Source organism: Podarcis muralis, chromosome 10 (assembly GCF_964188315.1).
Source record: "Podarcis muralis chromosome 10, rPodMur119.hap1.1, whole genome shotgun sequence".
Taxonomy (NCBI): Eukaryota; Metazoa; Chordata; class Lepidosauria; order Squamata; family Lacertidae; genus Podarcis; species Podarcis muralis.
In genome coordinates, this window is record NC_135664.1 from 64,689,942 (window position 1) to 64,714,440 (window position 24,499).

The 24,499-nt window shown below is 40.7% G+C and overlaps 1 protein-coding gene across 18 annotated transcripts in view; it reads left to right on the plus strand.

Annotated features, from left to right (window-relative positions):
- C2CD5 (C2 calcium dependent domain containing 5) overlaps positions 1-24,499 on the plus strand; it is an 86,519-nt gene that overhangs the window by 46,835 nt on the left and 15,185 nt on the right. For 13 of the 18 annotated variants that reach the window (XM_077935299.1, XM_028747399.2, XM_077935303.1 and 10 more), the window contains 10 exons: positions 4,029-4,143; positions 6,103-6,198; positions 8,577-8,768; positions 9,528-9,714; positions 12,624-12,788; positions 13,718-13,855; positions 15,532-15,595; positions 19,835-19,896; positions 21,523-21,621; positions 22,539-22,628. In XM_077935299.1, the coding sequence (XP_077791425.1) occupies positions 4,029-4,143; positions 6,103-6,198; positions 8,577-8,768; positions 9,528-9,714; positions 12,624-12,788; positions 13,718-13,855; positions 15,532-15,595; positions 19,835-19,896; positions 21,523-21,621; positions 22,539-22,628 (1,208 nt within the window). Of the gene's footprint in view, positions 1-405; positions 436-4,028; positions 4,144-6,102; positions 6,292-8,576; positions 8,769-9,527; positions 9,715-12,623; positions 12,789-13,717; positions 13,856-15,531; positions 15,596-19,834; positions 19,897-21,522; positions 21,622-22,538; positions 22,629-24,499 lie in introns of all 18 variants that reach the window. The other 5 variants (XM_077935298.1, XM_077935294.1, XM_028747396.2 and 2 more) reach the window with 2 other exon arrangements.

Genomic DNA, 24,499 nt, shown 5'->3' on the forward strand with positions numbered 1-24,499 from the left:
GGTGAACCCTCCAAGTGTTCCTGCACTACAATTCTTATTCTCCATGACCATCAGTGGTGGTTGAGGGGCTGCGGGGAGCTGGAGTTCAGAAACACCTAGGGGACTGCAGGTCTTACATGGTTAGCTGCTAGCCTTCCATTTTGTGGGAGGCCTTGAGCCAAGCCCCACCACCATCACCCAAGATTTCACTTGAGCTGCCAGTTTTTCAGCCCTAATTTATAGCAGTATGCTTTGTATTCTTAGTTTAGTCACTGCATGCTTTTTTAAAAAGGCAGGGCCAGCCACACTTAGAATAAATATGGCTGTATGATGATATGGTTGTCATTATGGAGTCAGTGAAACTCATAAATGCATTCATTTTATTTCTCTTTATGGTGACCTCTTCTGAAATTGTGTTATGGAAAGGGAGTCCCCAAAGCCCTCTCTCCTTTATAAGTAAGCTTTCACAGTACATAGTAAGTCATTTTTGTTTGTTTTTTTGTTGTTTATTTGCTTGTGTGTGTGCTTGTTGCTGAATGCATTTCTTTCTTCTTAATTAGCAAGTCCTGCTCTTAAACACATTTTTCTTGAGAATTCAGATTGCTTTTGGATTTTTGGTTGTGTTGGGCTCCATAATAACCTCCACAAATATTTCTGCTGGTGCATGTGTAAGCCATTTGAAAAATAAATGAATTAAAGATTCTTGCTCTGAACACCTTGCTTGTGAGTAAGTTCTGTTTGCAATCATTGGAACCCACTTCCAAGTAAACCTGTTTTAAGACCAGGGTGCAAAAACAAGGTTTACCTTCAGTGCATCCTCACAAATGTGTCATTTATGGTTACAGTGTTAACAAAATTGTTCTTTAAAATGAATGTTATACCTTGAGTTTTTGATTCATTTAATAAATGCCATTTTATTTACTAGCGTAAGATAACATCTTTCCCTTTTTGGTTGCAGCAGCAATAGGCTGTGTGTCTCATTTGATTATTTTTTGGTTGTCATATCAATATGAAAACACAGGCTGGTAGTGAAAGAATGGCTTAACTGTAAACTATGCCATATTTCACATTGCTTTTGAAATAGTTTAAACCTCTTTCAATAGAAAAAAAAAGTTGTATCAATTTGATATCATGGTTAGATATGCTCCAGGAAAGTTATTAAAAGAAAATACCTGGTGGAAATTATCAAGCATGAGACCATTTGCAAGTAAAACAAAACAAAATAAAATTCATGCCTTTTTGAGACCTCTTTCCCAATAAAACACTATAATTGCCCATAAATCATTGATTCCACCGTTTAAACTTAAAAAGTGCCATTAACACACATATACTTATGCAAATGTCATAATTTCATTATAACGGTGCAGTGATAATGAGTGGTGAACTCCTGGTAACAACAAATAATTGTTTTATGTTGTTTTTCATGTATACTGCTTAGGTTTTTAAAATAATAATAATAATAATAATAATAATAATAATAATAGGTTTATAGAATCATAGAATCATAGAGTTGGAATAGACCACAAGGGCCATCGAGTCCAACCCCCTGCCAAGCAGGAAACACCATCAGAGCACTCCTGACATATGGTTGTCAAGCCTCTGCTTAAAGACCTCCAAAGAAGGAGACTCCACCACACTCCTTGGCAGCAAATTCCACTGTCGAATAATTTCTTCTAAATTAATAACAGGGCAATCCTAACCATGTCTGCTCAGAAGTAAGTTCTATTGAATTCAATAGGTCTTACTCCCAGGTAAGTGAGGTTAGTATTGCAGACTTTGTAACCATAGTGCATGATAACTGAGCAGCCTGAGCAGAAAGCACCACTTTTCACAACTCGTAAGAGTAGGCCAGACAAATGATTTACCAGTTCTGAGACTGCCCCAAGCAAGCTAGCTACATATCTAGACTTAGAGGAGAGGTTGATGAACTTTAGAATTAGATCAGCCACAAGGGGATTTTTCAGGATACTCACACTACAGTGGGTTGTTCAGTTTCCAGACATAAGCAGTGAGTGTCCACTATATATTTAAGCACCATCAGCCACAGTTTTATCATGCATGTGGAACTGTATATGAAAACAATCTGGCCACAGGCATCTATGCCTCCTTTAATTTAATACAATACAGAATGGTCTCAAGCTTAAAATTCCGATCTACGTAGTTAGCCTATGACTGAAAAGTGTCAAATCTTCTTGAAAGCCAAAATATGTTGCTGTTGACACTTCAGGATTTGTGGGCAAGGAACTTGGGGAGAATTTCTGGTTTGTTTGTTTTTTCAGTGAGCCACCCAGAGTCAGGTTTTCCGCACCAATCCCCTGGCTGTTTATTGTTATATTTCATCCATAATCCTCTAAATCCTGTGTTGCTTGTTTCTTGACTACTGTCTGACTACTGTTCTCCAGTCCCCGCTTATATATACATATCTGTATCATAAGCATGATGTTTTGGAATTGCAACACAGCCAGAGTTTTATGCCATACTTTGTGAATTTGGATGGCATATACTGCCTCATTGGACATCTTTCTTTGCATGGCACTAATTTTTCACCAGTTATTACATTATCATATGTAATAATGAAATATTGTGTGTGAGTGTTATTAAACGTATCCCATAGGCCACACACAAGGGTAAGCTCGTCTCTCACACCTGTAGTTCAGCGCTGAAACTTGTCCTCAGTTTGAGAACTTCATTCTTTCTTTTGAAGGAGGGTAGTGACATTATGCCCTAGAAATCATCAGAACACATTTTGCAGAGATGGTTCTATGTATCTAGAGATAAATGGGCATCTAAAGGTCCTGAACTGTCTTGCCACCTACAGAAGTGAGGATACTGGTTGCTTGCAGTTGGGGTCTCAGTGACTCCCAAAACCAGGTTATTTAGTTTTGCACAAAAATAGCTATGATACAAAAATGGTTTTGCTTTTTCACAAGAAAAGTTCTAATTGAGGGGTGGGGTTAAACAATTCAGGGTTATAAAGTGGCTTAGTACACCTGTGGGGGTACTATTGACCCTTGATCCCATCTGTGATGTTGGTAGAAGTTGAGTTACTGATTAGTCTGTTTCGAAATTAAACAGAACATTTCATCCTCTATGCTCCTTTCTGATGGACAGAAGAATTTCTGGGCTAAGCATCTGCAGCTATGGCCAACAACTAAAATTATAAGCAGCTTTGTGCAGGATCATTTTGACCTCTGGCGCTGTGTGCATGCCTCAAAAGCTGTAAGGGTCAAAACACTGATTTCCCCTCTCCCACTGTTAAGAAAGGAAGGCCTAAACATGGCAATTTACACATTGTCATAGTTAAGGACCAGAAGTGAGGTCCTTATTTTGCCCTAATGGGCAAGAGGGTGGCTATTGGCTATGACCAGAGGCTGAGGGAGAAGGACTACCTGGAATATGGAGTTGTAGAAGACTGACACAAAAGTTTTATTATTTTTGCTCTCAGGGTGTATTTGAAAAACAAAACACCATCGATGGAGAATTACATATAGCAATGGGGGCTTCTATACACGAACAACAAGCGTTAAGCTCCACATTTCTTGGTATCCTGACTATGGAGTTTTTGAAAGTGATGCCCAGAGAGGGAGGAAACCACAATGAGTGTGATCTCTTTAACATTGAGATTTGGTGACTACGGATGTCCTTACAGTGGGATTTGAGGTAGATTCTGGTTGCAGAGGCTACTGCTCTATTTTAGTCAAGAAATAAATACGCACATATAAGGTTAGATAGGAAATGAGTGTAGCTCATAGCCACAACGTTCCCCTGTGCAGACAATGTTGGACAAAGTAAATCCATAAAAATCTTGTGCTTTTCTAAGAATTAAAGAAGTCAAGTGAATCAACAAGGTTTCAGTTCATGAAATCAGCACTACAAAGGAATAAGCAAGGTTACCTAATCAGTATAGAGATAGGCTGATAGGAAGCAAAAACAAAGTTGTCAGGCGCTTGTGACAGCTTGAAAGCTAAATTATTCTTGATCTTTAGCCACAAAGTTTTACATGCTTGTGTTAGTGCAGAACAGTGACTGATTTTTGCTTTATCTTTCAGATGACCCAGAGACACGAGATGCATGGTGGGCCGAAATACGACAAGAAATTAAATCCCATGCAAAGGCACTGGGGTGTCATGCTGTAGTGGGCTACAGTGAATCAACTAGCATTTGGTAAATCACTTATATTTTTGTAATGCTTTTGAAATGAGTCCTGAATCATACAAGCAGCATGTGTGGAAGGAGAAGACATTACTGCAGGAAGCAGTGTGTAGGCAAAGCTGAGATAGGCAGTAAGAATGCTTCAGACAATGGTGCAGAAAACAGGCAGAGAGGCCGGGACACCCTTCCTGGCGCATGCCAAAGATGCATCACTGTGATGTGTTTCAGATGCCTATTAAAAACCTACTTGCTCAGGCATTTCCTGACTCTTGTTTTTTAGACTGCACTGCTTGGTAGTTTGTTTCAGTATTCTGGTTCTGGATTCTTTTCAATGATAATGTCTTTTTGTGTTGTTATTTTTAATCTAAACCTTGCAGTTTTACGTTTTTTACTTTGAAAATCACTTAGATTTTTGAAAAAATATTAATTGGTCTATAAATTAATGGAATAATTGAATAAAAAAATATAGCAACAGAACTGTAGGAAGCTTCCATTACTCTAGTATTGACTGCTGTTTCTTGTAGATGGAGCAGAACAATTAATTAGATCCTTGTATTTACAGGAGAACATAGTGCACCCTAGGGTGGCGCTGTGGTCTCAACCACTGAGCCTCTTGGGCTTGCCGATCAGAAGGTTGGCGGTTCGAATCCCCGCGACGGGGTGAGCTCCCGTTGCTCGGTCCCAGCTCCTTTCAACCTAGCATTTTGAAAGCATGCAAAAAAAGTGCAAGTAGATAAATAGGTACCACTCTGGTGGAAGGTAAACTGCGTTTCTGTGTGCTGCTCTGGTTTCGGTGTTCCGTTGTGCCAGAAGCGGCTTAGTCATGCTGGCCACATGACCTGGAAAAACTGTCTGTGGACAAACGCCAGTTCCCTTGGCCTGTAAAGCGAGAAGAGTGCCACAACCCAGAGTCATCTGCGACTGGACTTAACTGTCAGGGGTCTTTTACCTTTTTTTTATAGTGCACCCTTGCTTAGGCTTCACAACCTATGGGAGGATTTTATGTGTTCTCTTGTCCCCAGATCATTCTTTGATCAATGCTGCTTGGAAAGAAATGTCTTCTTTTTGAAGTATGATAGCTGGGTGGCCAACTGTCTCTAAACTTCACAGCAGTAAAGGTTCACTCATTCAACGTGTTTGGGAAAATACGCCAGCAACAGTTCTAGTGTATATTGGTAGAATAGAAGTGGGGAACCTTTTTGGCCCAGTGGGTCAGATCTTTATCTCCCCTATGGGAGTGGCCGCCAGGACCACATAACACCGGTTCTGAGAGATCTGCATTGGCTCCCAGTACGTTTCCGAGCACAATTCAAAGTGTTGGTGCTGACCTTTAAAGCCCTAAACGGCCTCGGTCCAGTATACCTGAAGGAGCGTCTCCACCCCCATCGTTCAGCCCGGACACTGAGATCCAGCGCCGAGGCCCTCCTGGCGGTTCCCTCATTGCGAGAAGTAAGGTTACAGGGAACCAGGCAGAAGGCCTTCTTGGTAGTGGCGCCTGCCCTGTGGAACGCCCTCCCAGCAGATGTCAAAGCAATAAACAACTATTTTACTTTTAAAAGTCATCTGAAGGCAGCCCTATTTAGGGAGGTTTTTAATGTTTGATGCTGTACTGTTTTTAATATTCAGTTGGAAGCCGCCCAGAGTGGCTGGGGAAACCCAGCCAGATGGGAGGGGTATAAATAAATTATTATTATTATTATTATTACTATGGGCCAACTTGGATTGGGTGGGTGGGATAGACACCTGCCAATCATCTGTTGACGAGAAGAGAGTGCAGTCCTGCTGGCTGCAGAGGGCTGCCTCACCTTTCCTGAATGCTGTAACTATATTCTTCAACTTGGGCTATACAGCTCCAAAAGGGTTTGCTCTGAATTGGTTTCATAATTCTTGTTTCGACTTTTACTAAATAGGATGCCTAAAAATGCATATAATCAAAAATGTGGCTTTATCATCTTCTTTTCTTTTCTATAGTGAAGAGGTCTGTATTTTGTCTGCATCTGGCACGGCAGCTGTACTGAACCCTAGATTTCTCCAGGATGGCACCACGGAAGTCTGTTTGGAACAAAGGTTGTCATGGCAGCCTGGCTACTTTTCCATAGGGTCAGAGAAGGGAGAGGTTGATTTTTTTCCTCAAAACCAGGATAGTTCTTCTCTATTAGGGTAGGTTACCAGTGTTACAGTACAGGATGCGGAGCCAACCACTTTACTGATTTTTCACTAACAACAACAGAAGTTGTGGAGCTCTGCACCAAATCTCTAGCCTTATTGTTTTCAAATTTCTAACAGCCTCAGCAAGGTAACACATTTGACTACTAACCACATAATGCAAATCTTTTCTTCCTCTTTGCCACTCCTTCCTTTTCTGCTTCTCATAGCGCACTGCATACAAGTGACCCCCTGTGTCGTTTCACTGCATAAGCTTGATGATAAATGTATCATGTGGCAATTTGCCTCTCTTGAAATATTGACGAAATCTTTTGAATGGGCATGGGTAAATTTAACTGTTTAAAAATGTCAACTAAAGTTCATGAAACGTTAGAGGTATTAAGCCTGAGAAAATCAGCTAGAGTTGATGGTATTGAAGCACAACTCATTCTTCAACTTGGCACCATCTAGTGGTTTAGGACACAGGTGCTTTCCAATACAGCAGGCTGTATTGATAAAAAGTTTTTGCTTGAGGTTATACTAGAAGGCAGCTCCCACTTTCTCCCAGAAGCCAGCATTCCCCCTGCCTCCCTGCAGGCCTATAAAATACTGTAATGTATACCTGTCGTTACATCATTGCACCTTGGTACATTCCCCCTCCCCCTTGTTTCCTCATCTTGCCTTGCAAATATTAGTGGATTAAACTTTTACTTAAATAAAGTACATCTTAACCCAGTTCATCATTAGGGATCAATAGCATTATGTCTGCACCTAACCATTTTCCCTCTGTGCCCTCATAAAATAGTGTATATTGTTATCCCTCCCCCAGTATATAAAAGAGTATACATAAATACAAAGATGGTAAGCACCACGTTTTGAATATAACATGTGTATATGCTGTTATTTTCAGTGGCCTCTATTGCAAGAGATGTTCTTGTTGAATTTTATTTTAAAGCTGTTGTTTATACAATCCATCCCTTCCATTAGACAAGATGAGTTTGTTTCAGTGCTTCTGAAGGGAAGGTGTCTTACGTCTAACTTTTGCTGCTTGGGTTGTACCCAGTTGTTTATATGATGAAGCTTTGATATGCAAATTGTGTTATCAGAATTCCAGTTTTTTTATGCCGAAAGCATCAAATTGGTCCACTTGCTCAGCTGAAAAATCCTATCAGTGCAAGGTACAGCGAAGATGTGTGGTAGTTTAAAAATAAAGAAGAGGGATAAGGTGTTATATGTGCAGATAACAATATAAACTACCATGTCCTGTGATTTCATTTGCTTCTCCCCAAAACATATATCCCACCTTTCTATGAAATATTCAGTGCAGAATATTTTGAGATTTGCAAACAGTAGCTCTCCATGTTCAGATTACGCTGCAGCTGTCAGAAACACGAGACAATACATATGTTTAGATGCTCCCTATTTCCCCAAGAGGTAAGAAGTAATAGGGTAGTATTATGGGTTTTCTTTGGCTCAGGAAAATGACGTTGGGTGTTCTTGCCATAATGAGTTTTATTTACAAAGATGCGGGCAGAGTATAGAACAAGCAAAACAGACTCCTAGAGGAGGCAGCACAACTGCTAATCCTGCATCAGACTCCCAAAGAGAACAGCTGCACCCCAAAGTGCTTTGCCTTTTACTGACTCACTGCTCTCATGCATTCTATCTCTGCTCAAATTCAAACTGCCAGAACCTGTTGTAGAGGTGCCCAAATGAGTGTTATGTTCCAAAAAGAAGAGCCCTCGGGGTACAGTCAGGTTTTTTTGTTAAGACAAAGGCAAAGCCATAGCAATATATTTGCTCATTCTAATCAAAACAGTCCATCTTATTACAGTACTGTGTTGCAATTGTCCCTCTGATTTATGCAACTTGGTTTTTTTGTTGTACTGGGCTTTTTTATTCTTGTTAAGACTGTAACTCTATAGAAGCTTGACTTTTAACATTGATAAAATCAATTATTCTACCATTAGTTCCCATGTATTCCAGCCTTGCCTTGCATACACAAGCATACCTTAAAAAGGAAGGAGGGAGGAGAACAAACTTTTAAACTGCGTCCCTGCCTGATCTCTTGAAGGCAATTTTGACTCACTACGGGTGACAGGTGTGTGACTGTTTACCAGCTTAATCAGTTGCAAGGACCATAAAAAGAGAACAAAAGTTGACCACCACAATGTATGGGTTCTGTTAGTGCCTGCATGGGTCAGGTTTTTTTTAAAAAAAAACAGTAAAATACAATATTTATATTTCACAAGATGGTGTCTGAATGGTAATATTAGATGTCTCACAATCTCATTTTTTAGGTTAGAGGAAACATCACCTCTGGGTTGTGGCTTTTGCCACATACCATATGATGAGCTCAACATGCCATTCCCTGCTCACCTCACTTACTGCTGCAACTGCAGGAAGCAAAAAGTCCCTGATGTTCTTTTCACAACAATAGATTTGCCTGTGGATGCACTGGTGGTTGGGAAAGGATGTCTCATTCAAGCCAGGTATCTTTCTGCCAGATTTGCTTTGCTCTCTGTTTTGACCTCTCTGTTTGTTTTAAAGAGCAGGGTACAGTTATCAGTGTTAGTAGCGCTGGCCCCTTTAATAGCATCTGAAAGTTTCCTTTTACCAAGAGCAGGTCTACTCTGGAAAAGGGAAGGCAAAAAATGAATTTTAGTCTGGACGCTTTTTGTCAAGACAAGCAACTTGTTACTTCTGACACATCATTTCCCCCCCTTACAGCTTAAGCACGTTTTCTAGGAAGGAGGTACCATTTAACTTGGCGATACTCCCTTCTGGGTGGAACTTGCATTTCCCCCTTTTTAAAATTTGCATATTTAGTAGATAATGCTGCCCATAATTCTGTTGCTGGTAAGCTTTAAAACTCATCTGTCAGACTGTGTTTTTTTAATCTAGTCCTTTGTTTTTGTTCAGACCTTCTAGTTTACCTGTTAGACCTTTGCTAGATTCAGCCCATTTTACCTATAGCTTGGCATATCACTGATTGTGGTGGGGAGCCTCGGGAATCATGCTTTTATAGAAAAGGGCATTTTTTTGGTGTTAAAATTCTTAGCCATTGCTAAGAGACTTTTCATATAAGACCAGGCCTACCACTCTGGGTAGTATACAACTAGGTTTTCCTCATGGTAGATGCATTGAAATTAATGGACCTAGCTTACTCATATACATTAATTTCAGTGGGACAACTCCAACTAAAACATAGTTGAACATGACCCTTTGTGTTTTACTGTCTATCCCAATAGGTTGTGTCGGCTGAAAAAGAAAGCGCAAGCCGAAGCAAATGCAACTTCCATCAGTAATCTGCTGCCATTTATGGAATATGAAGTACACACTCAGCTGATGAACAAGCTAAAACTGAAAGGAATGAATGCTCTTTTTGGACTGAGGATTCAGATCACAGTAGGAGAAACAATGCTAATGGGTTTGGCAGTAAGTTTTTCTGTGTTTATTTTGGGGTTCTTTTATTCCCTTTTCTGGAGAGCAGTTAAAATAAAATAAAACCCACATAATGAAAACAACACCTCTATTTAAATTAGAATATCCCCATAGCTGCTTACTCCTGGTCACTGGATGCCAGTACAAAGAGGATTTTTTTTTACATTTCTTCTAGAAATGATAGAGGATCAGACTTTGACTGAGATAGTCAGGCAAAGTCTTATTGGTAGCCATTATGTTCTCTAGAAAGTGGCAATCTTCCACAACCAAGTAGGTAGGCTCTATAATCAAGTTGGCGCTATTTGGCAGTTAGGCCTTCCAAAATTATGGAGCACATGCATTCAGGCATAGTATTCTACACAAGGACATGCATTGTCCTATTTACACACATGTTATAAAGAAAGTAAAAATACATGTTATAAACAAAGTAAAAAAGAAACAAAGTATGGGCTATTTACATTTTGTGCAACCATATGTTTTTCTTTTCATTGCAATTAAATGAGAAAAGCATTTGCTGTGCCTTAATTGAAACTTAATTGAAACTTGGGACGCGGGTGGCGCTGTGGGTTAAAGCCTCAGCGTCTAGGGCTTGCCGATCGAAAGGTCGGCGGTTCGAATCCCCGTGGCGGGGTGCGCTCCCGTTGCTCGGTCCCAGCGCCTGCCAACCTAGCAGTTCGAAAGCACCCCTGGGTGCAAGTAGATAAATAGGGACCGCTTACCAGCGGGAAGGTAAATGGCGTTCCGTGTGCTGCGCTGGCTCGCCAGATGCAGCTTGTCACGCTGGCCACGTGACCCGGAAGTGTCTGCGGACAGCGCTGGCTCCCGACCTATAGAGTGAGATGAGTGCACAACCCTAGAGTCTGGCAAGACTGGTCCATACGGGCAGGGGTACCTTTACCTTTACCTTTTTAATTGAAACTTGGTCAAGCTACCAGTAAAGCATACAGAATTGACTCAGAAGGTGGGCGTATTTGGCCTACAGGCAGCCAGCTGGCCTTCCATGCTTTAAGAGAAACGGGCTCCACAGTTGGTGAGCAGCCATCTGGAATGCCCCAATACTTTCCCATGATGGTAACTGCACAATTAAATGGACAGTACAATCTAGTCTTAGTTATGATGCTTTTTTGATTATGCGCCATTTAGTCTTTCTTCTAAACTGCCATGGAATATGATTGAAGGGCAGCATAAAAAGTACCTATTATAAATAAATGATGACGCCAAAAGGAGAAGGTAGTATTTAAGATATGTATTTAGTTGATTAAAAGTATTTCTGGGGATGAGGGAAGATTATAGGTTTGGGAATGGCAGACTTCAGTGGACTTAAAGTTTTTCAAGGCTATAGAGAACCTGGAAAATAGCCATTGGCAGCTGGCAGAATCAGCAGGTGACACAACTGTGGCTCTCTCCAACCAGAAATGAAGGTCATTACTTAAAGAGTCAGTCTGCATTTCCCATAGACTCCAGTCTCATGCTCAAAACTCTGTCCCCCCCCCAAAAAAAACACCTTCCTTCCCTTTGCAGCATCTCTCCTATATTTCAGCTCCTCCATCCATGTCAGTATATGTTCAGTAGCATCAGCTGCACTCCAGAGAACTGTGTTCCTGCTGCTAAGTTCTAATGTGTGATACAGAAAGCAGTATGCCTCTGATGAGAATCACATGTAGGGAGAGAGCTGTTGTCCTCACAACCTGCTTGCAGGCCTCCCATAGACATTTGATTGGCCATTGTGATAACAGGACTGGACTAGATGGGCTTTTTTGCCTCATCCAGCAGGTCTTTTCAAGCGGGTTTTTTTTCTTAAATAATTGTTGGTAGAAACAGTCTTGCAGCCAGGAATGGAGTACAGTGGTGCCTCGCTAGACGAAAAGAATCCGTTCCGCGATTCTCTTCGTCTAGTGGTTTTTTTGTCTTGCGAAGCAAGCCCATTGACAGCTTAGCGGATTAGCGCTACAGCGGTCTAGCGGCTTTTCGCGATCAGCTGTTAAGCGGGTTATCAGCGGAACAGCTGATAGGCGGCTTAGCGGATTAGGAAAAGGGGGGGAAAAGCGAAAAAAACCCGCGGGGACGCGCAAGATTTTTTCGTCTTGCGAAGCAACCCCATAGGGAAATTCGTTTTGTGAAGCGCCTCCAAAACGGAAAACCCTTTTGTCTAGCGGGTTTTCCGTCTTGCAAGGCGTTCGTCTTGCGGGGCACCACTGTATTCTTGAGTTCTCTTCACCCATTCTAAAGAGCATTTGTGGGCTTGGGAGATGTGCTCCTAAGTCCCACTATTGCCACACATGCTTTCACACCCCTGCATCACCCTACCCAGTCTGAGGCATCACACTTTGTTTTGAATGCCTGAAGAAAGTGAATGTTAGGATGAGAACTATGATCCAGCCGTTTATCTTCTCCGTAGTTTTCTAATGAAAACAGAGACTTTGAGATTTAGCATTTAGGGATGTTCCTTGAAGGCTGCTGGCAGAATAAATCTCATTGTTAAATTCTTAGGATGCTGTGTCTGCAGCTTCTATGTTATCTGTTGTATTTTGTATATAAAACACAAAGATGATATAAGAGCTAGGGCACTCTAGACTCTTGCAAGATCCAGCTTATAGCAGTCTTTGTAAAATTGTAAGTATGAACAATGAAGGCGATATCTGTTACAATGTATGAATTTTTGTGTTGCTAATCTTTTTAAAAAGCTGAATGGATTACATGTTCTGTCAAATGGGTTTAGTGTGGAAAGCTTCCAGAAGTTATTCCAATAGTATAACATTACTAGAAAATTTGTGATTGTGAGGTTCAAGTTTAAATAGTGGACATTTAACAAATAGTGTGAAATGCATGCTTAGAAAGCATTTATTTAAAAAAGCATGAGTATATATTGCACTTCATTATTTTTTTTGTCTTATTCTTTAAAGTCTGCCACGGGTGTATACCTGACTGCTTTACCATCTCCTGGTGGGATTCAAATTGCTGGGAAGACGCCGAATGACGCCACTTACGAACAACATATATCACACATGCAGAAGAAGATAAATGATGCAATAGCCAAAAACAAGGAGCTTTATGAGATTAATCCTCCAGTAAGCAAGGTTTTGGAACAGTTCAAACAATTCTGAGTCATACACAGTTCATACCAAATCTATATCCTGTTAGCTAATGCAGAATGGATTGTGCACATGAGCAAAAAAACTTACTTAGAAGGTAGCCATGTGCACAAGTGGGGGAGTCTGTAATTTGGGGGGGGGGAGGGAGGTTTATTTTTATTATTATAATGCATATATACAAAGAGGTTTGCAAGAACAACTGAACCTTTCCTCCCCACGCCCCTTCACCCCCTGATGTACCTCAAGCCTAAATTGGTGGCTTCTGTAAAGGAGGAAGGCCAAAAGACCAAAGAACTCAGCTACACAACGTAGGTCTAGTCTTGGTTTCCTCATTTCCTGCCTTGGCTTACCCTCAGGAACCCGCAGTCTGCTCAGTTCTGTACATAACTTTTTAAACTGCAGAGCCCCAATGTCCCTTCATTTCCTAGAGAAAGCATAAGTTGTAGGTGGATTCTCAAGTCTAAGAAGATGCTGATGCTGCATCCATTAGGTTCTCATTTGGGTACTTCGGACAGGAACAGTTAAACAGCCAAACACTTCATTGCTTCCTCAGCTCTTGAACTGCAGTATTTCTGCTTTAGGGGATGCTGCCTCTGTGCTATTTTTTAGACTGCAGAAATCATGCACCCCTTCTTCCACTGCCAGGCAAGGAAGGGAGGAAGCACCAGCAATCGAAAGGTGCACTTTGAAGAAGTTCTGCGTTGCATGAATTGGGACCTGATCCATGCTATTCAACACTTCTTCAGATTGTACCTTTCAAGGTGTTGAATTTGGCCCTGATGAGGCAGTGCCTGTACTTTTTGCCTTTGTTTTGGAGGAAGGGTATAGTGGCATGGCATTTAAAATAAGCGAGATTTAATAAAATAAGGGATGCATACATGTTTTCATACCGTTGTTCTGCTTAGGAGGCACCTGAAGAAATTATAGGTTCGCCCATTCCAGAACCAAGGCGCACTAGGGTGCTAAGATCCCAGTCTGAAAGTTCTGATGAAATTACAGAATTGGACCTGTCACATGGAAAAAAAGATGCTTTCGTCTTGGAGGTATGTTCTGTAAAGTTTAGACTTCTACATGCCTTCTGAAGAACTTAAAGGGTATAAAAATATCAAAGTTGCTAATTAAAGAATAATTTCTTGTTAAACACTAACACATCTATTGTGGTGCAAGCTTCTGTGAACTAGATTCTACTTCATGAAGTATAATCCTTGGGGAGGGTTGGGGTTGTCCACTGTCATAAAGTATAAGATTGTTTGCCTTACACACCTGATTTTCTATAATAAGAAGTTGCAGGAATTCAAAAAATTTTATGGTAACATAACAACCCTAGGAGAGGCAATTCTAAAATTCTTAGTGACAAACTTATAGCTTAACTATCCAAATTATCAGATATGCTCTATCAGCCAAAATAGACTAGAAAGGGGTTAGTGGCCTACAACAAATATTTTTTAGCTCCTGTTTGATCAATGAAGACCTAAATGTATAAGTTGTTTGTTGTTCTCAGCATTCATTGAGCTCTTCTGTTTTTTCATTTCTAGATAAGATTGCTTTGATAATTATTAACCAAAGTATTGCTTTATTTGTGACATTGAAGGAATATAGCTGTTCAGAATTTTGTATTTTGGTTGGTTGGTGAAATTTTTGCATCTGCTTTCTGACCAAGGTCAGAGATTCAGCTAAGGAACTTAGTAGCTAAGGGGAAAATGGAACAAAATATTGAAGGGACCTAACAGGTTTCGGGAAATGAAAACTGAAAGAGCAGTCATCTACTGTCTGGTGGTCCAAAAAGTTGGGAGGGGATGCCTTTTCCTTTCTTATTTGTATTTTGCTTTTATGGATAGCTAGTCAAAACGATTTTTTAAAAAACAAATGTTTTTCTAGACCATCTTAAAAAACTCTGAATTTGTTACCTCACACAAAAATCTTAAGTAAAAACTAAGTTTGTTTTGGGTTTGTGTCTTTGCCTTCTTATTCACCCCATACCTAACTGCCTTACCACTCTGTCCAATGTGGAGATTTGGCTGCACCAGTTAAGAAATGTTGGAGAGAGATATGGGAAGTGTTTAGTGGAGGCAGCCAGGGGAAAATGGTATCCATATGGTGACAGTGGTAAAATTGAAGAAGGGGCTGGTTTAGCAGGTTTGTTTGTTTGCATCCCTTCCCTCTCACAGCCCAATCTACAGCTTGTGCCACTACAGATCAGGAAATAAATATTTTTATAAAGTTGGCACAGCTATTTTTTATGAAATAAATACATCTTTTTAAAAAAAAATATGGACAGTATAGTATAGTAGATTTATTGCGGCCATTGGCCCATATCGAAGACAATACATCAAAATTTATCCAAAAATAATACAATTTAAACAGTTCCAAGTTAAAACACCCATATGGACAGTTGTTTTATAATCATGAGCATCTAAAAATAGTCCCAAATTGTCTTGAATTGTCTTGAAGAGCGAAAAACCAGTTGAAATGATTTTGGCTGTGTTCATAAACACACTTTCTCTTGAGCATGTTACATTTAAATTCCAGCTCAATTTGTCCAGGTGCAAACTTAGTCGTGATGGTGATTTTAAGCCTAACTGAAGTTACCAAACATGTTTTTAGGAGCAAAAAAGCCTTGGCTATATGTATATGTATATGTCATACAGTATATGCTGTATTAATCTTGATAAATCCAATTTCAGAGTGCAACATAATTTATATACTGTCTTTTTTTCAGATTGATGATACAGATGCAATGGAAGATGTTCACTCTTTATTAACAGATGTCCCTCCACCTTCAGGTATGGTAAACATTGGTTTCTAATTTTGTTGACTTTAGACAATTCTCTCTGACAATAAACTGCCGATTCTCTTCATTTGATGAAGAACCATGTAATCAGGTTTATTGGACATGTTCCATCCAAAGGTGGGGAAACCTTTACGTTTAGATTGAACTGTTACTTGCATAAAGTGAACTGAAACTGTGTGAGACATTTAATGCTATATATCTGAATCACTTTTGTTAGCCTGGACTTTAGATCAATAATATAATACCCTCTGAAGAGGATATTATCTCAGTAAGATTTACAGTGAATTTATAATGTAGTTCAGAATTATTACCCCCCATATTAGAGAAGTTTCTGAGGTTGAGAGATGATGGCTGCATTCATATATATACTGTCAACCCACAGACAGAAAACCAGATTCCATTCCGGTGCTTCTCTATCCTGCTTTGGCGTCTCCTAACACAGAATGCTAGTTTGATGCTCTGAATTAATACTTCAATATTGGTTTTAAGCCTGTTTTCCTCATCTAACTCCACAGGATTGATAACCTTGGATACTTGTTAAATATTTGTCTAAAACAGGGTGGATTCATTTACAGTATCTCTCTAATGCTATCTCTTCTGGCACTGGCTGAGATAAAGGCTGAAAGACCAAACTTGCACAATCCTCAAAGAAGTCCTGCCCGGCTCTATGATTGTGTTTTCGACTAAGTTGTTGAAGGATTGGTCGGTGCTGCAATACAATCTACCAATAAGCTGTGTGCATTTCAGTAGCCGTTGTGTGGGTGTTTTTTCCTTCAGTATCGGGTTGCTTATAATGGCTGTGCCCTGATGAGCTTCACATGTCCACAGAGTCAGATTAGAACAAGTTGAGGGTTGACTCTTTTCTGACATGCTTTGCAGCGTGACCCTGAAGGTCTGTTCTCCAAATGCTACTAATGTGACCAATCTTTTCTTTATGTGATTGGTCCCTGGATTAGCTCACTTTACTCGCCTTACAACTTTTTAAGATTTATAAAATAAAAGAGATGACTTTCCTTTTTTTGTGCTGGCACCACAAATTAGAAACCTTGATGTTTCCCAAGGGTGAAAGCCTTCGTACTACCTGCTGAAGGGTGATTAAACATGCTCAGATTAAGGGGATCCTAGCATTGATTCAAGGTTCTGCTGGTTAAGAATGCATCCTATTATTGTTGAGCAATTGGTTAATAAATCTGTTGTGTTCATAGAAATTGTATATATTCTTGTTCACAGGTGGCTAATCCTTTTCAGGCTGAGGGCCACGCTGACCCCGATGAACTCTCTGGGGCTGCATGTAAAAGTGGCTGTGGTAATAGCTGCAGTTCTCAAGGCTTGCGTTCTAAAAGGCATTCCCAGCAGCTGTTTTACACTATTTTAAATCATTCATTAGAGATCATAAAATTGCATTTGTTTAAAAGGACAAGTTCTGAGGCAGTCTTTCAGGGGATCACAAAAACCTTTTGGCATTATAGTGTCACAGAAAGGGGTCCATGGGAGCAGTCAGTAAAAAAATGAAGTTCAGGGGAATGGACATGTCTTGCGGGTAATAAAAAACCTTTTTGCATGGAGGATCAATTTTTTAAAATTAAAAACGCTATATTTTGGGGGTGGTCTTGGTCACAAAAAGTCGGTGTGTGTGGATATGGCCCACAGTAAATCATAGAGTGGTCTTGCATACTATTACAAACAGTGCTGACTAGCCTGAGATTGGGACAGCCCTACTTGCACCCAGAGCTGGACTGTGCTTTCTCCAGTGGAGGGTCCTTTAGTTCTGTTGCTGGAACTGGGATTGCCTGAGTTTGACCCTGAGGTTTAGAATGCAGAAACCTTGCTGACAAAACTAGAAGGCCAGGCTCCTCTTATTTAATACTACTATAATCTTGCTTTCCTCCTCTTGGCCTGGTCAGTGGAACAGTATTTTCTACATGGCCTGTCTAAGGGATCCATGCTGCTTGCCAGTCCTAGGAGTCAATGTAGATTACCCCATTCTCATCTCTGACCAGTGGTTGTGTATAGACAGTATGAGATAGCTCACCAAGCTAGGGTCTCAGTACTAGTTGGCGGGGAGCAACAATGGGAGGCCGATGTTATGCTTTTGTGGGCTTCCCAGAGGCATTTGATTGACTGATGTTGGTAACAGGATACTTCCTACAGTTGATGGATATTTGATGCGATCCATTTGGGCTTTTCTGACGTCCTTCCACAGTCACAGTCATTTCCCCACCCCACTCTCTTATCTCTTGAAACTGCTTAACCTCCAGAATTTGAAAACACACTTGTACTTTGCACTGTCTGAGGCCCTGCAGGTCCAATAACAGATGCCGCTAACTTGTACTTGAATAAACTGCTGTCCGTGAACTGTCTTTTAGGTCAGTGGACAGAAAAGGTTTCAAAGTCAAACAACTAAAAAGGCTACAGCTCAGCATGCTGAAATGCTGTGTTCTTCCATTAACTTATCAGTTTCATGATTTTCTGCAGTGTATCTCAACTGTATAATAGCAAGATTCTGTCCTTCCCACCACTTCACAGCCCTTGAGAATAACAGAGACAAATGCAAAATATATGGAAAACCTTTTGGATATTGCCTTTATAATATATTTTAGTTACTTAGTTTTATATTGGCTGTTTATAAGCCACTTTGAGGACTGTCATGTCAAAATTTTCAATAAGTAATAAATTCTATAAGTAATAAATTCTGCACAATCACACTTCATGGGCTAGTGAGTCTACCAACAACAGCCATAATAATTGTTATATTTTAGTGCCCATTTGTTTTCATTTCTCAACTTCCAAGTTGTCCACAATCTACTAGCCACTTGACACTTTTGATACATCATTTTGTAGTCCTCCCTCCAATATCGTCTTTCTTCCTTTAAACCCTTCCAGTATTTTTGGGTGGTCAGTTTCTCATATATAGGCTTGAATAGATCTGTTTCTCTTGCTGCATTCTATAATGGACTTAAGAGCATTTGTGGCTCCAGGAGTGCCCCCTGGTGGAATTTGTCAGCCACTATAGAGTGCTAGTGGGATTTATTTCTCACGAACATTTTGCAAAGTGTATTTTGATGATTTTCTCTACAATTATGAGAACAAGAAGGTTGAAAAATATCAAAAATTTATCTCTTCTTATTCAGTCTGTATTCAGTCACCTAGACTGAACAACTGATTGGATTTTGCAGTTTTTTTAAAAAATATCTGACTGCAAGTACTTTCAAAGAAACCACCTTATTTTGAGTTTGACCGTTGGTCCATGTAGCTCAGTATGGTTGACACTGTCTGGCAGCAGGATTTCAGGCAGGAGTTCTCCTACCTGGAGATGCTGGGGATTGATCATGGAAGCTTCTGCTTGAAAAGCAAATCCTGTGCCACCGAATCATGACCTTTCTCCATTGGGCATCTCTGGCTCATATCATATTTTTACTGTTTTCCTGCATGGTTGCTTAAAATACGTAATCCTGGCTACTTTCACAAGTGGGATGTCCGGGACTGGCTGGGCAATTAGGAATGGTGGGAGGCTGCAGCTGGAGAACCCTCTAGTGAAGCCTCAGAAGAGGAAGGCTCCAAACCCAGGGAATGTTGGTGGCACACAGAAGATGGGTCAGAGGATGAAGGGGTGGAGGCAGAATGGTTGAATGCTGAACAAGCAACAGGCTTGAGTGAGAGAGAGGAAGAAGAGGCAGAAAATGGCAGGTGTAGGGGAGGTGGGGGCCGAGGCTTCAACAGATTCACAGGAGCCTGCTGGTCCTACTGTATGCAGCTCTCCTCCCCCATTGTCTCCAAGCACTTGGAGAATTTTGCATGCAGCAGAATGACAAGCCAGCAGAGCTTAAGACTGCAGGGAAAACAGCTGGATGGGGAGGAGACTTAGGGGGAAGTGGGAAGCCCAGATCATCAGTTCTGGCAACTTCTTCAGTGGGGCCAGTCTCGCGTAGGATTTTCTTGTTTGTATTCTGTTTCCTTGAATAAAGAACCAATTTTACTGCTCAGCTCTGAGTCTCCGTACTGACCTGCAGCTGAACCAGCCCTGACATTGCATTTTAAAAACTTTCCGTACTCTTACTTTTTCTAAGGATTAGCACACATATTTGTGCAGAATATTTCTGGATCGTGTTTTTCTGATATATTATGCTAATTGAAAATCTAGCTACACAAAACTTGAAAGCTGATCATGTTACACAGCACCATAATAATGTTCTCTGATATTAAAAATAATACCTTTTATGTGATTTGGCAGGATTTTATAGCTGCAACACAGAAATTATGCCTGGTATAAATAACTGGACTTCTGATATACAGGTAAAGAAAAAAGCAAAAATAAAAATCAAATGCCTTTTCTTTCATACTGAAATGTATAATCTCAGACCTAAATAATGATTTGTGTCTAACACAGTGTTTAGCATTCATAAGAATAATTATCCATGTAAAATAATTATAGGAGCAAGATCCCCCATACCATCAGTTTTTTATCAAAAATTATGGCCCAGTGGTGGCACGATGGATTGTATCTAAAGGTGCCCTTCCTCTCAGAGAAGGGCCATTTTTACACCTTCCACTAGAGTCCCCTTCCTCATCCTGCTGCCCTCCAGATGTTTTGGATTACAACTCTTATCAGCCATCACCAACAACTGGAAGGCAACAGGTTGGGGATGGCTAAAGAGATTGTTTGGCTTCTGCAAACTGTGCTCAAGATGAGGCATGAGAACTGCTATGAAACCAACCTTAACAAATGAATGAATGGACCTGAATATCTCTCTTCAACAAAGGTTTACAGGGCACTTTACAAAGATGCAAATAATAATAATAATAATAATAATAATAATAATAATAATAATAATAATACAGCATAAGATCAAAAGGGAAAAGCCACACAAAGCAGGAAATACTGTTTTTAACATTTGAGGAGGAAACGTATTTGGTACCCCAAATAAAATAGTTTGCATGCCCTGCAAGCCTTCCAGGCACCACATCTAAATGTGCCTTCTTCTCCTTGGTTGCCAGCCACTGCACCTCAGTTGGAGGCGATATTACTTTAGTACACAGGCAAGTTGCTATGGGAGTAATTACTGTTCCATTTACCTGGGTCCCAAACAGTATAGGGCATTATAGCTAAGTGCTAGCAATTTGAATTGGACTCTGAAATGCACCAGGAGCCAATATTCAATATTGCTGAGGTTTTCTTCCTGATGACCAGTCTCAGTTAGTGCCCTGCCAACTGCGTTCTGTGCAGTTTTTAGTTTCTGATCTGTGTTCAAGTGCAACATGTCCCCACCCTCATCTGCCAGGTTACGGTAGTCTAATTGGAGCATTACCAGAGCATGGATGAGGTCCCAGTTACTACACCAGCCTAAGCTGGTGAAACACATTATGTGCCACTGATGTAACTTGGGTCTGTTGTGACAGACCTAGGAGTGTCCTCAAGCTGTGAACCTGGTGTGGGTATGAGTGTAATCCCATCGAGAACAGTTTTAACAGCATCAAGCAAATGAACTATTACTCCACAGAAGTGCTCATCAAGGTTGAGTTTTGTTTTAGCACCATGTGAATTTTTTGTGGAAAAATGCTAGTGGGTTTCTCCACTACCCCCCTGCACCTTCAGCTCACAGATATTTGAAACCAAACCTAAAAGTTAAACTCTAAACTATGTTCCTAATCTTTCCCTTCACTGGTACAAACTTATGCCCCCTCCATTATATAAATATACTGTATAGCACATATAGAATTTACCACATACCAACACAGGTTCATAGCTGTTAGTTGTACTGTAAAATGGAGCAGACAAGTTTTATCTGTGTTAAGTCATCCTGGATTTAAAACAGCAGCAACAACAAACATCTTCACCTCTCTCAACCTTAATTACTTATATGGTCTGTAGTAAAATTATATTTAAATGGCAACTTGTTTAATTTGTTGTTTCTGCTTCAGATGTTCACGTCAGTGAGAGTCTCCAGACTTAATAATGTTACCCTAACAAACCAAACACTCAACAAGACCTTTAATGATCTCTGTGAGAATCTGCTCAAGGTAAATGAATGGCTGCTGGAACTATGGATGTGTTTGAACTATTAAGGTTTTTTGCCGATGGTACCTAGAATTACTTTTCTGGCATGTCTCAGTGCCTACTTTTCTGCTTGTGGCAAACTCTGGAGTGGATTGCTTAAACTAATACTGAATGGGACAATGCTGGCGAGTGAGTGGGCAAAGCCTCGTAGCAAAGGGTTGTACTAGACGGCTACTTGGTCCATTCCAACTTTAGGAAATCATATACAAATGTTAAATGGGACATAAGATAATGCAAGTCTACATCTATTTTCTTGTTTAGACACCAGAGTAAGTATCAGTGTATGTGATTCATCAGCTATCTCTGGGAGCCATGGACATGGTGAAGGGATTTATGGCTGTGTCCCTTCTTCTACTTTAAAACATGAAGGGTGCTTTTCACCAAAATTACATTCCTGAAAACCACTGACAATATACAAATCCAGTAGTAGCACAAAACCTGTGGCAGAGATGGAAGATTCATTGCACGGGCATTTCTGGAGTTTGACCAAAAGCCACACATTCAGCCACACATGGAGTGACAAAGGTTGGCAACTATACAGTAATTAGGAAAGGCATCAGATGATTCTTAAATGCCATTTTAATGCCACTGTAAGAAACAGTCCCCCCCCCCCCTTTACATATTTGCAATATATATCTCCAAATGTCTAAATCTTTCCAACATATCTTTGCAAACCACTGCGGGCAAGGGTCCAATTATGCCAAAAACAGCATAGTCAAAATGATTCACGCACACATTAAAGGTAGATGGCAGCATCTGCTCACACTGATGTAGCTGAAGCAGGGAATTAGAATTGGGCTACAAAGAAATGAAACCCAGACTTCCACCAATTCAGAGCATACTAGATACATAATATATACTAATTTCTTGTGTTCAACAGAGCCTGTATTTTAAACTTCGATCTATGATTCCTTGCTGCCTGTGCCATGTAAATTTTACAGTTGCTCTTCCAGAGGATGAATTAATTCAGGTAAGCCAGTCCATTCACCTTTTTGTATTTGAAGCTCTTCACATTAATCTGTGACAGGAGGAGACTTTGAAAAAGTAAAGCTGGTCAAGTCAGACACAGGTTATGCTGAAAGCTCCTTCCCAACCATTTAGTTTTACAGTTTTGAGTTTAAAAGCTTGGCCTGCTTAGCAAACAAAGTTTATGAAGATACTTTGGCGAATTACAGTTGTAATGCTCCTTTTCACTGCTCAGTTGCTGTAGAACACACATTCTCAAGAATGTGGCAGTTTTCGGCAAGGCCCTGGACATAGTATATAACTTTGATGATTTAAATGTGTCTCCACAGAAATGTTCATGTGGTTCCATGTAATTGCAGTGCTCCTTGCCATTTCCTTTTAAAATATGTGTGGCCATGCTGTGAGCCTATTCTAGCAATTGCTGTATTTAAATGAGACGTTTGACTGCATTCTAACCTTTTCAGTTATTTAAATGCCCCAGAGTATGGTGAAATCATGTTTAATTAAATTTCTTTCTTTCAAAGTTGTTGTGAGGAATGCTGACAGAAACAAAACCTTACTATGATTACATTGTTGCATACAAACTGTTTTGCTATTTTAAAAGGTTTTTCAGATGGTTGTAATGCTTGTAATTTTTTTTTTTAAATGTGCTGTTTTGTGGTTTGCTGCCCTGGTCCAACTTGCGAGGAAGGCAGAGTAGAAGTTTTATAAAATCTCAAATCAGCCATACAAAGTAGCATTGCCTTGAATAGTTATTTGCCTACCATTTTTCCTTTACACAGTCCCAGGCATCTTTATTTCTAATTACAAGTTATCAAAATAGGCTCACTCAATGGAGTAATTTGTATTGAAAGATCATTGAGTTGGATTCAGACTATTACAGTCATACCTGCCATCAGTGTCTGTCAATTTTGGGGGTGGAAGACATGGGGCTAGTGCAGTGATCAGACCCGATGCTGTCCCATGGTGCTAGTTTTGGATCTAGCAGATTCCAGGCTGCCACAGCCACTACCCCATTTGGGGGCTTTCTGCAGGCTGCTGGCAATCCGGCCTGTGGCACTTCTGCCCACTTCCATGTTTCTTATGCAGAACAGAGAGTTCCCTGCCAGTGGAGTGACACTGGCATCACTCCATCGGTGGAAACTAGCAGGGCTTGGTAGAGGAAACCTCTGTCCAGTGCACACAAACCCTAAAAAGAAGGCAAGATCAAGTGCAACCTTAGGTTGGATCCAATCCATAGTGATTAGGTTATGATGTTCCTTAAAAGTTTTTGCTTTCAAACCTGTCTTGCACCCACTGCACCTGAAATGAGAATCCAGGATTGACAAGGCATAGGTCAAATATCACCTAATTGGACAGCCTGCCTGCTGCCCAGTATTTCTCTCCCCAGCCCCACCAGCTGTGGAATGCTCATAGGAGTCTCTGGGCATCAGGGGTTCACCCTGATGTGGGCTGTTTTCATCCAAGAACCTGGATGGGTGACGGACAACCCTTCCCCTAAGCTGGGGCCAAGGCCTAATTGGTGTTCCCAATATTCCTTAGCCCCTTCCCCCCGCGTGACTGATGTTCCTTCCGAGTGCCCTTCACCCACCAACAGATGTTCTGGCAATAAAAACGCCGGAAAACATCCTGACTGATGAGGAAGGCAAAAAATCCCCCTCAAACAGCTAAACATGTGGAGGGTAACTAGTGACAGCTGATGCCCATAGCAAGAGTATGGGACAGAGGGAGGGTGAGCAGGGAAGTCACCTCCAACACGAATGTGTCTCTGTATGGCATGTCCAGTATTTAAATACTTGGTGTGGTCCACAGACACAAAGATCTGGTTCATGGCAAGTCCCCGGCCCCCAGGCGGTCAAATGAGCTTGGACTGGC